The sequence below is a fragment of the Orycteropus afer genome, unplaced genomic scaffold, assembly GCF_000298275.1.
Source record: "Orycteropus afer afer isolate SDZICR_OR568_19922 unplaced genomic scaffold, OryAfe1.0 scaffold00464, whole genome shotgun sequence".
Classification (NCBI taxonomy): Eukaryota; Metazoa; Chordata; class Mammalia; order Tubulidentata; family Orycteropodidae; genus Orycteropus; species Orycteropus afer.
Genome location: NW_006922051.1, coordinates 1,567,539 through 1,579,606, shown reverse-complemented (window position 1 = coordinate 1,579,606; position 12,068 = coordinate 1,567,539). Strand labels below are relative to the sequence as shown.

At 35.9% G+C, this 12,068-nt stretch overlaps 1 protein-coding gene across 1 annotated transcript in view; it reads right to left on the bottom strand.

Moving 5' to 3' along the window:
* The window catches only part of CCDC112 (coiled-coil domain containing 112), a 31,949-nt gene that overhangs the window by 13,568 nt on the left and 6,313 nt on the right, over nucleotides 1–12,068 (bottom strand). Inside the window, exons 2-3 of the mRNA XM_007954530.1 lie at nucleotides 7,155–7,276; nucleotides 4,197–4,318 (exon numbers count right to left, since the gene is read on the bottom strand). Of these exons, the coding sequence (XP_007952721.1) occupies nucleotides 4,197–4,318; nucleotides 7,155–7,276 (244 nt within the window). The remainder of the gene's footprint in view (nucleotides 1–4,196; nucleotides 4,319–7,154; nucleotides 7,277–12,068) is intronic.

Below are 12,068 nucleotides of genomic sequence, written 5' to 3'. Positions count from 1 at the left end.
GTGATGCTGCTCATTGGTCCAGTTGTGAGGATTTTTGTTTTCTTTATGTTGAGATGTAATCCATACTGCAGACTGTATTCTTCAACCTTCATCAGTAGGTTCCTTAAGTCATCCTCACTTTCAGCAGAGTATTAAAACTGTCTGATCAATATTAATTCTATGAATACTGACAAGCTTCCATTTGAGAATTAATTTTGTCAAACAACATCTTCTGAAATGGTTTGGTGATCCTGACTGGAATCATTGTCATGGCTTGTAAGGAGCTGCCTCAGGTGCCATTCAGTGGTTATCTATGCCCAGGCTGCTAAGGTCAATCAAAGGACCAGTTTGAAATAAAATGATAAGCCACAATAAAAGTCTAAAAATTAAATGAGGGTCTCAAAGATATTTTCAGATCTTAGCAGCAGCAGAAAGATTAGATTCTTCTTTAAGGTTTTTTTTTTTCCTGAAGTAATAATCTTATTTTATTATTTATTAAAATTATTAGTCTAACACTATATATATTTATAGGAGCTCTAGTAGCATAGTGCCTAAGGCACTTGACTGCTAACCAGAAGGCTGGTAGTTCAAACCCACCAGCAACTCCTCGGAAGGAAGGTTGGGCAATCTACTTCCATAGTGATACTACCTCGGAAACCCAAAGAGGGGTCGTTATGAGTCAGGTGTGACTCGATGGCACATAACAACAGCAACAACATATATATTTACATTCATACAAATATATATTCATAAACAGACAGTGCCCAGTTTACAAGCGAGTTCCATTCCTAAGTCTGTCTTTAAGTCAAATTTGTATGTAAACTGAAACAATTAGGTATAGTTTGTATCTAACAGTTAGTTAAATGTTTGTTTTGTTGTTATGTGCCTGTCCGACGACTCATAGTGACCCCTCCTTGGGTTTCCAAGGCGGTATCACTAGGAAAGTAGATTGCCCAACTTTCCTTCCTAGGAGTGGCTGGTGGGTTTGAACTGCCAGCCTTCTGGTTAGCAGTCAAAGGCCTTAGGCACTATGCTACCAGAGTCTTAGTATATAACATATACTTTACCTCTCTATGCATAAAAAACATTAAAGAAACACTTCCAGATACACTGAAACGTAACTAACATAATGATACAGTAATAATAATATGTTCATGCATGTTGCAAAGTAGCACCATTTGTTATTACCAACAATTGTATGTACCTCAAATTTTTAATGTAATAGGTTTTACAGTAGTTGGTTCATAATTACGGGTTTGTACATACGTCAGACATTCATAACCCAGGGAATGCGTGTAATGGTATTATTTTCTCACCTTTGATTTCTTAATTCATGCACCCCCTTTTTCATTTTTGCAACTTTTTTGTTTCACTAATAACAATAGAGAACAAAACTGCTCTGTCCAAAAGTTCCTAAAAGAAATGTTTTTTTAAAAGTTTACCTATAGGCTGGGACCTCTGAACTTTGGTTTGTTCTATTATTTATTAAAGTAAAAACTTTACCTCCAGCATAGAGGACTGCAAGTCACTGTTGGAACTTTAGGTCAAGACATTTTTCTAGTAAAGTTAACTAATTAGGAAAATGTTTTTGTTGTTTCGTTTTTGCCAAAGTTTGATGAGCTACAGTGGTAAAACAATAGGGCAAATATCTCTATTTTGGCACTGCTGTGCCAGTTTTATTTATTTATTTTTTACATGTTGCTTTAACAAAAATCAGCAACATGTGTTTACAAACACAGGGGAAGGGTGCAATTGGCAAACTAATATAGAAGGCACATGTTATTTGTGTAAAAATATAGCAATCTTTTTAATTTTAGTTATATATTTGGAACTGACACTGTATATAGGCAAATAATGTAAGTACAATATTACATAAATGTAGGCTAATATTGTGGCATTATGATTTTACTATTTGTAAAGGGGGAAATATATATGTCCTTATACTAACAGATTCTTTCATCTCCTAGATAAGACAAATACTAAGTGCTAATAGAAGGAGGCTAAGCTGTAGAACTCAAACTAAAAACTCATTGCCATCGAGTAGGATCTGACTCGTAGTGACCCCACCTTGGGTTTCCGAGGCGGTATCACTATGGAAGTAGATTGCCCAATCTTCCTTCCGAGGAGTGGCTGGTGGGTTTGAACCACTAGCCTTCTAGTTAGCAGTCAAATGTCTTAGGCACTACACTACCAGAGCTCCTAAGCTGTAGAACAGAGGGAAATAAAAAGGTAATAACAAAGGTACCTTAAAAATGGGCAAATCAAATAACCTAAAACTGTGCTAAATGGAGACACACTCCTAAATCTCACGACTAAAAGTAAAGTCAGCCTTTTGCCAGCTATTTACAAAAGAACTGAGGAAAATTGTTGTTGTTGTTACGTGCCATCGAGTTAACCCTGACTCATAGCAACCCCTCCTTAGGTTTCCCAGGCAGTATCACTATGAAGTAGATTGCCCCATCTTCCTTCCAAGGAGTAGCTGGTGGGTTTGAACCGCCAGCCTTCTGGTTAGCAGTCAAGTGCCTTAGGCACTATGCTACCAGAGCTCCTAAATTAGGAAGTATTAAATTAAGGATATCTCTGGTAGCATAGTGCCTAGGGCACTTGACTGCTAACCAGAAGGCTGGTGGTTCAAATCCACCAGCCACTCTTCGGAAGGAAGGTTGGGCAATCTACTTCCATAGTGATACTGCCTTGGAAATCCAAGGAGGGGTCGCTATGAGTCAGGTCCGACTCTATGGCACATAACAACAACAACAGATTTTTCTATGAACCAAAGAGTGTATAGAACTAGAAATTTTGAATTCATATTAAGTTTCTCTCTCTCTTTTTTTTTTTTAAATTGTGATTTGGGTTAAAGTTTACAGAGCAAATTGGTTTTCTATTAAAAAATTCATACACATTTTGTTTTGTGACATTCACTGCAATCCCTACAATGTAACAACTCTTCCCACTTCCTCCCTGTGTTTACCATTTCCCTTTCTTCTTCTTTCCTATCCTTTCATGTCTCCTGAGCTGTATCCCTGAGCAAACAGTGCCTTTTTGATCTTGTATGGTTGATTGTTCTAGAATTTCTGTGAGATTTTTAATTCATATTAAGTTTACATACAAGTGTCATAATGATAGCAGAATGTAGTATGAATTCTACCTGGGTGAGTCTACCTGACAATTAAAAGATGATTTTAAAATAATGCAATCTTACAACCTGGGGGGAAAAAAAAAAATAGGAAACCTCTTTTAATTGGTTTTAAAGGGTATCCTAAATAAAATAATCTCTACATAATAAGTTTCAAAAAGCTTATTTAGTTGATCTTAAAGCATTTCTAAGTAGTTTGTTATTGTAACATAAGGATTTTGCAACAGACATTTAATTCTACAATGAAACAAGGTATTCTCACATAATTCTTAAGGCCAACATTTAGCACTGTTGACAGTGATTAATATTCATAAAAATAAACAACAGAACACATAAGCTATATAATCTATAAAATATTTTCTCATGAATTATCTAATTGGATGTACAATACTGCTTTCCTGAGATAAATACGGTAATTTTTTATCATGGACAAGAAAATTCAAGTTTAAGCAATTATGTGACTTGATCACTTTGTACCACCAAATATAGATTCTATAGACCCACTGATATTTACTTAGTCCAGGGTTCAGTCAACAATGCCGGATTGATTAGTTAATAACAGCTTAAAATCAATTCTTCTTAAAGAAATGTCAATACCATTAACTGTTTGCCAACCAAAACACAAAATCCTCTTTTTCCTATTAAACTGGAAGAAATATACATAGAAAACAATCTAATAGAGTAACTAAATTGTGACCTGAAAAACTTACACACACACACACACACACAGAGTTGCCAGAGTCAATTTCAACTCATGGTGACCCTATATGTGTCAGAGTAGAACTGTGCTCACTAGGGTTTTCAATGGCTAATTGTTTTCAAAAGTAGATTGCCAGGCCTTTCTTCTGAGAAGCCTCTAGGCAAGCTTGAACTGCCAACCTTTCAGTCAAAAGCCCAGAGCTGTAAACTATCTGTATCACTTAGGGCTTCCAAAAAACACTCCTAAAGACAAATTTATGATCACCTAGACAAAGTCAGTACAATACACAAACACAATCAATACACAAAGACGAAGCACAAAAGCAAGACTATAACCTTATATGACTCAACAGATTTTTAGTTCATCACAAACTCAACTTACTTTCTGTTTTCCTGCTGATAATCAATTTATTTTCCAATTCTTCAAGCACACTATGCTCAATTTTGAAGTCATTCTTTTGGTTGTAGAAATGACTGTGTTTCTCTTTTTCTAAGTTAGTAACCCTTCAGGAAAAGAAATACATGGTATAAGTATATTTTTACATTATTTAAAGTATGAAGACAATAATAATAATCACTACTTTATATTTGGTCAATTCACGTAATGAGTCAAAATACAATTGCTTGTATTAATAAGGCTAAGGAGTCAAAATATTCATTACAAAAATGAAGTTCAACTAAAATTATATGTAATTTGAATTATTTAAAATAAAAAATGTTAGTTTAAGAAAACAGAATCATAGATTGCCCTGAAAATATATAAGACTATGGGTTACAACTTAATATTCCTATGGCTGGAAAACAGTTGTCACTGCTAATGATTGCTCTCAATTGTAGATAACTGTTAACTCTGTAACCTTCTCAAGATGTTTAATCTCTTCCAGTGTGAATGTCCTCATCACAAAAATGTGAATAATCATCATTATGTACTACCTAATGAGGCTGTTATTAATATCAAATGATATAATGTATATGAGAAATCTATATACAGCAAAAAAGAAAAATCCATACAGAAATACAAGCTATTAGTATTATTAACTAAACAAAAATTTTGAGAGAGAAAAAATGTACAAAGACAGGAAATTTAGTATATTTAAGGGATATCTTCTGTATTTAATTCAAAGCTTCTTTCATCTTATCTTTGCTCTTTTGGAGTTTATTCAGTCTGCTAACAAGGAACTCTAATTGCTACTTTGAACCCTGGGGTAAAACAAGAAATCACTATCAAGGAAGTTCTTTGGTTGGGAAAAGAAATGAATTTCCACAGCACTTGTTTTCTTTCTCCCAGAAGACAGAAATTAATATAAATACTCGAATTCTTCACTAATCTTAGATTTACTGAGAGGTGGAGTATCTCTGGGAGCTCTGGTGGCATAGTGCCTAAGGCATCTGACTGCTAACCAGAAGACTGGAGGTTCAAACCCACCAAGAGCTTGCTAAGATATGATTCCCTTAGCCTTGCAGCAGCCACATGTGGCCTGGGCCAATCTCACCTTTCACCCAAATATGCTTTTTAAATATTACACTTAATTTGTCTCCATTAATAATATTTCTAATTCTGTGCTTGTTACTCTGCCAGCAGCGGCAGCGCATAACTTTCTTGCTGTCATGCATATCCTGTGTCCATGGCAGACATTACTATTGATCGTGTTAATTTCCCTACCCCAACCAGAGCCTAGATGTGCTCGCTTCTCATTCCTCAACAAGGACTTCAGCAGTCACTCTCAGTCTATCAGAGTTGACATACAGACTGAAGTTCGTTTCATATCTCTATTCTCCCCTTGCTTCCTCTTCTAAAATATCTATATTACAAATTGTGCTTTTTTATTCTTTGTAGTCAATGAGAATTGTTGGAAAGAAGTAACACTCTTCCAATGGGTTTTTCTAGTACTCTTTTCAGTGAATTTTTCCACTACTCTGTAAGAGATGAAGAAATCCTACTCAGAACTATAAAACTGTCACTATGGGAGACAAAGTGTCTATACTGACATACCCACTAGCTTGCTGATATCTATGGACATTAACTATTTGGTGGGCATTATTCCACTTGGAGAAAAACAGAAACTAGGACTCCTAATTTGCAGTTCAATTCTATCTATGGCAAGGCACTTTGGAAATCAAAATATATAACTGTATGTTTGTAAATTCTAAATATTAAAGATGTGAGTATTATATACATGCAGTGAAAACTCAATTACAGAATAATTTTTCAAAATTCAAACAGGATGCTTTTGTACTGGGGGAATGTCTAAACACAGAACTGCCACTAATTTCCAACCATAGTCCATTTCTTACAACAGCCTCCTTCTCTCTTGAGTTCTTCGGAAAATCAATACTGTATAAATTCAAAGCAATATTTTTAATAAAAGCTCTCAACTAAAGGGTAAGGTGGCATGCTCTGAGTTCCAGTCTTTTTTTATCATTCCTCATTCAATAAATATTATTGGTTATTTAAAGAAAAAATACATATTCATTAAAAATTAACTTCTCAATTATCTTGGACATAATGTGCAAGATGAATTCGAGTGGAGAACAAACTGAGGGAAGGAGACTAAAAGGCCATTGCAAAAATATAACCCAAAGACACAGACTTTTCATTGAAACTGTTCACTCAAAAACATTACCAAGGGATTACCTACATTTGAAAAGTAAAAAATGCATTCAATCTAATATTTAATATGAGATCTGAAGAAACAGCTGTTTTGTTTTGCTTGAAATAACTGATTCAAATTGGTAAAAATAAATCAGATTGAAATAACGCTGCTTAAACTGAACTTTATATTGTTGTTAGTTACTGTTGAGTCAATTGTGATCCACGGCAGCCCAACGTGTGCAGAGCAGAATGGCTCCACAGCATTTTCACGATTGTGACGTTTGGAAGCCAACTGCTAGGACTTTTTACTGAGGCACTTCTGGATGGATCCACACCATCCCCTTTCAGCTAATAGTTAAGCGCTTACCCATTTGTGCCACTCAGCAGCCACTAGTATATACTAGTGTATCTGTCCCTTTCACACCCCCTATTTTCCCCTGATTTTATACAGTAAAACCTGTGATATCTGGAACCTAGGAAAACTGACTGGGTGTTTATGAAATAGGATTCTTAATAGAGAGTGACAGAAAAGTGGTCTGTACTCTGTCAAAGAGTGGAAAACCTGTCAGACCCAGAAAACAAAGGCAGTCCCCTTCAAGTTCCGGTGCTCACAGGTTTCATTCTTCAATAACCTAGTGACTAGAACTGTAAAATTTAATGTAGGACTGAGGAGGTAGAGCAAAATTAATTTTATATGGTCCATAAAGTGGCTAATTATATCATTTGAAGATATGTTTTTATACTTACTGATTTTTAAATTTTTCAGCTGTGCGTATGAATTCTGCTTTCTTAGTTCGAATAGCTTTCTGCTTCCAGTTCTGAAGCTGAAAAGTTCGAATTCCACCTAAAGTACTAAAACTGCCATCATTCTGAATAAAAACAAAATAAATTTATCATCAATAATAAAAATAATCATTCCTACACTTATGGCATATGCATCTAAGCCAAACTCTCACTTAGAAGAATGATCCCATTTTTTCAAAATTTAAAAGGCAAAACTTAGTACAATTTATGTTTTGTTTTATAGTGTATGAACTATGAGACCCATTATGCACTACTGTCAAGTTTTTTTTATTAAATTGTCAAGAAAGTGACTAGTCAAATACGAATGAGCAGATTTTGAAAAATAATCAAGAATACTAATTTTCAACTCCCTAGGGAGCAAATCATCTACCAATATTACCAAGAAACTGATTAACAAAGCTGATATATCTCTATATAATATATATATATATATAAAAATATAGATATATACATAATATATCTATATTATATATCATACAGCAGATACACCCACTCTTCACCTATCAACAAGGTTCTGTTCCAAAGACGCGGTTGTTATGTGAAAATTGGCATTATGTGAAAATGGATGGTGATCACATCAGATCACAAAATGGGATAATGACTGCATTATTACATGACTGCCAATCACATCATTACATAACCTGTGAGAATCATGGCCCAGCCAAGCTGACACAAAACCTTAACCATCATAGCCAGAGTTATTTTCACTTCACATCTTGGTTGTTCATTACTGCCAGATGTGTGTCGTTAAACAGAACAGATAGTAGACTTTTTACTACTGTCATAAACACAAAATGCTGGATAATAAGATAGTCAATAAGTGAGGAGTAGGTGCATATCAAAGCTGATATCTATTATTAGCTCTTTGAAATCAAGTCCAATTTTCATTGATCTTTCTTTCGCATGCTTCCAGTGTGCTTCTCCTAGTGGAATATAATTTTAACAACATTAGTAGGAACATAATTGCCAAGAAAATGTATGTCCTAGTCCCAAATCATATAATATATGTTTAAGTATATTCATAAAATGGAATAGCTATGTGATTAGGTCAACCATTTTGTCAAGAGGAAGAAACGGCTTAGGCAGAGGAAAAAAGGTTAAGAGAAATGTGGAATTTTTTTCAGCAACATAAAATGTCAATAATGGAGCTTCTTGGGGGATAATTTGGGACCAATCTTATTTAACTTTTAAAAAATATATTTTGTGGAATAGAAGTATTTATCTTAAGATTCTTAAGTAGAAATGTTAATGTCCACAGGTTGTTTCTCATTCTTTCCTTCAGTCAAATAAATATGGCTTGAACATTTCCTTTCCAATCTCGATGACTTTTTTTATTTTCTCCCTAGCTTCCCAGGCTAAACCTCCAGTGAACAGAAGTGGTGGGAAAGGATATTCTTGCTTTGTTCCTGATTTTAGATGCACAGCTTTAAATCTTTCATCATTAAATATATTAGCAGTAGGCTTTTTATAGATGCTTTTATCAGGTTGAGGATGTCTTCTTCTATTGCTAGTTTGAGGATGTTTATCATGAAAGAATGTTGGCTTTTGTCAATGTTTTCTGCATCTATTGAGATAAACATGTGGTTTCTGTCCTTTCTTTTATTAAAATGGTGTATGAATTGCTTTTTGTATGTTGAAACAGCTTCATATGCCTGGGATAAATCCCAATACATCATGGTATCTAATTCTTTTTATCCTGCTGACTTTGGTTTGCTAGTACTTATTGAGTTTTTGCATCTGTATTCCTAAGGGATATTTCTTGGTAGTTTTCTTTTCTTGCAATGTCATCTGGTTTTGTTATGAAGGTAATACTAGTCACAGAACAATTGAGAAGTATTCCCTACTCTTCTTTCTGAAAAAAAAGTTTGTTACAAACAACAACAATTATACTTACATTTACCTTTACCAGTGCTCTTTATTAATGTTATTCTTTATACAGATTTGACTTACTGATTAGCATCCTTTTAACTCAGCTTTAAGAAATACACATTCAGTAATTCTTGTAGAGTAGGCCTAGCAACAAATTCTCTCCATTTTTGTTTATTTGAGAACAACTTAATTTCTCTTTCATTTTTGAAGGATAGTTTTGTTGGACATAGAATTCTTGGTGGACAGTCTTTCTACATTTTAGACTACGTTATCCCACTGCCTTCTGATCTCCATGGTTTCTGATGAGCAATTAGTTGTTACTATTACTGAGGAGACCTTATACATGATGAGTTGCTTCTCTCTTGGAGCTTTCCAGATATTCCCTTTTCTTTTGATTATAATGTGGCTAGCTGTGTATCTCTGTGAATTCTTCCTACCTTGAGTATACATACTGAGCTACAACAATTGTACATTAATGTTTTTAATCAAATTTGTCACATTTTTGGCCATTCTTTATTCAAATATTCTTTTTGTCCTTTTCTCTCTCTGGTCTCTGTATGAGATTCTCATTATATATACGTTGGTATGCTTGAAGCATTTACTCCAAATGAGAACATTGCTGCCTCAGGGAGAGAAGACACAGCCCTATTTTGGGGGGTGGGGGGAACACAACCCCATACATATACTAGTATGACGCTGTTAGAGATACTTTTTTTAAAATCTTAACAACTAAAATGATCAGAATGGTGGGCTGGGAACAAGAGGAAAATAGCATCTGAGACAGAGTACAGAGTAAAGAGATTAGTAGTTGTTATGGATTGAATTGTGTCTCCCTCAAAAGATATGATGAAGTTCTAACCTTTTATTATGGGTTGAATGGTGTCCCCAAAATATATATGTCAACTCGCTAGGCTATGATTCTCAGTGGTTTGGCAGTTATGCAATGATGTAATGTGTCAATTATGTAATGATGTAATAATCCTTCAGGATGTGATTTGATGTGATCAGCCAATCTTTTGTAAGGGGATTACTCACCAAAACCAAACTCATCAAGTCGACTCTGACTCATAGCGACCCCCTTTGGGTTTCTGAGGCAGTAAATCTTTACAGAAGTAGATTGCCCAGCTTTCCTTCTGCAGAGTGGCTGGTAGGTTTGAACCACCAGCCTTCTGGTTAGCAGTCAAATGCCTTAGGCACTACGCCACCAGAGCTCCTAAGGGAATTACAGTGGGACACAAAACATTTATTCAGGTCACAGCCCTGATCTGATTAAGTGGTGTTCGCTGGGGATGTGGCCTGCATCACTTTTTATCTTACAAGAGATAAAAGGAGAGAGAAGTAAGGAGAGGAGGGACCTGACTACCCCAGAAAGAAGAGCCAGGAGTGGAGCATATCCTGTGGACCCAGGGTCTCTAAGCTGAGAATAAACCTCCTAGACCCAAGTGAAGAGTGATGCTAAAGCACATGTAGATCTCTAAGAGACACTGGGCCCACAAATATTGAAAGGAGGCAAGGACCTTTCCCCAGAGCCAAAAGAGAGAAAGCTTTCTCCTAAATGTCAGTGCCCTGAATATGGACTGGCAGCATCCTAAACTGTGAAAGAATACATTTTGTTTGTTAAAGCCATCCACTTATGGTATTTCTGTTAGAGCAGCACTACATATATAAGACGCCCTTGGTACTGGGGAAACGTGATCTTGTTTGGAAGTAGTCTTTGAAGATGCTACTGGTTAACATGAGGCATACTGGAGTAGGACGGGTCCTAATCCAATATGAGTGGCATCCTTATAAAAAGAGAAGAGGTACAGAGACAAAGAGAGAAGAACACTATGTGATGACAATTAACTTGTAGTTACAAGTCAAGGAATGTCTGGGGCTACCAGAAATTGGGAGAAATAAAAAAGAATATTCTCCAAGAACCTTCAGAGAAGGATGGCCCTACTAAGATCCTAATCACGATTTCTTGCCTCCAGAACTGAAAGACAGAAATAAATTTCTGTCCTGTAAGTCCTCTAGTTTATGGTATTTGTTATGGCAACCCTAGAAAACTAATACAGTCGTCTTCAGTCTTGAAACGCAATGAGTGAGAGGGGTTATAAACAAGTAATACACAAAACTTATAAAGCATGTTGTTGTTGTTATGTGCCATGGAGTCGGCCCCGACTCATAGCGACCCCTCCTTGGGTTTCCGGGGCAGTATCACTATGGAAGTAGATTGCCCAAACTTCCTTCCGAGGAGTGGCTGGTGGGTTTGAACCACCAGCCTTCTGGTTAGCAGTCAAGTGCCTTAGGCACTATGCTACCAGAGCATACATAGGATATAGTATTACTTATAATAATCGATGGGAAATTAATGTAATTCCATATCCCAGGAACCAATATAGACTAACAATATAAAATATTTCAAAAAAATTCAGATATAATTAGCTCAAAATAATTTAAAGGAAGCTTAGATATGCTGGTAGTCACCACCAATGTCATGACGCTGTCACCAGGGAATTTCTCTCTCAAAAGACCGTTCTTTGATTTCACTGTCAGGGTTAGTAGGAACATTATTTAATATTACAAATATTCAACCTCAGTGTTAGCCTGTAAGAATGTGTGTGTGTGGGGGGGGCCTGTTGGAGTCTAAAAACTGGTAACACACTGCTGAACCACTTAAGAATCTCGAAATATGGTATGACTGTGATTCTTTTTTTTTTCTCCCAAAGCCCAAACACTGCGAGGAATGCTACCCCAATGTTGCTCTTAGGTTTGCCTTTCCTAAAGAGGTGAGATGGTATAAAGCAGGGTTTCTCAACCTCAATTATCATCTTAACTCTTTGTTGTGGGGGCTATCCTGTGCACTGTTGGAGGTTTGGCAGCATTCCTGGCTTCTACCCACTAGATCCCAGTAACATTACTACCACTACCCCCAGCTGTGATAATGAAAATGTTTCCAGACATTTCTAAACATCTTCTGGGGGTCAATAGTACTCCTGATTGAGA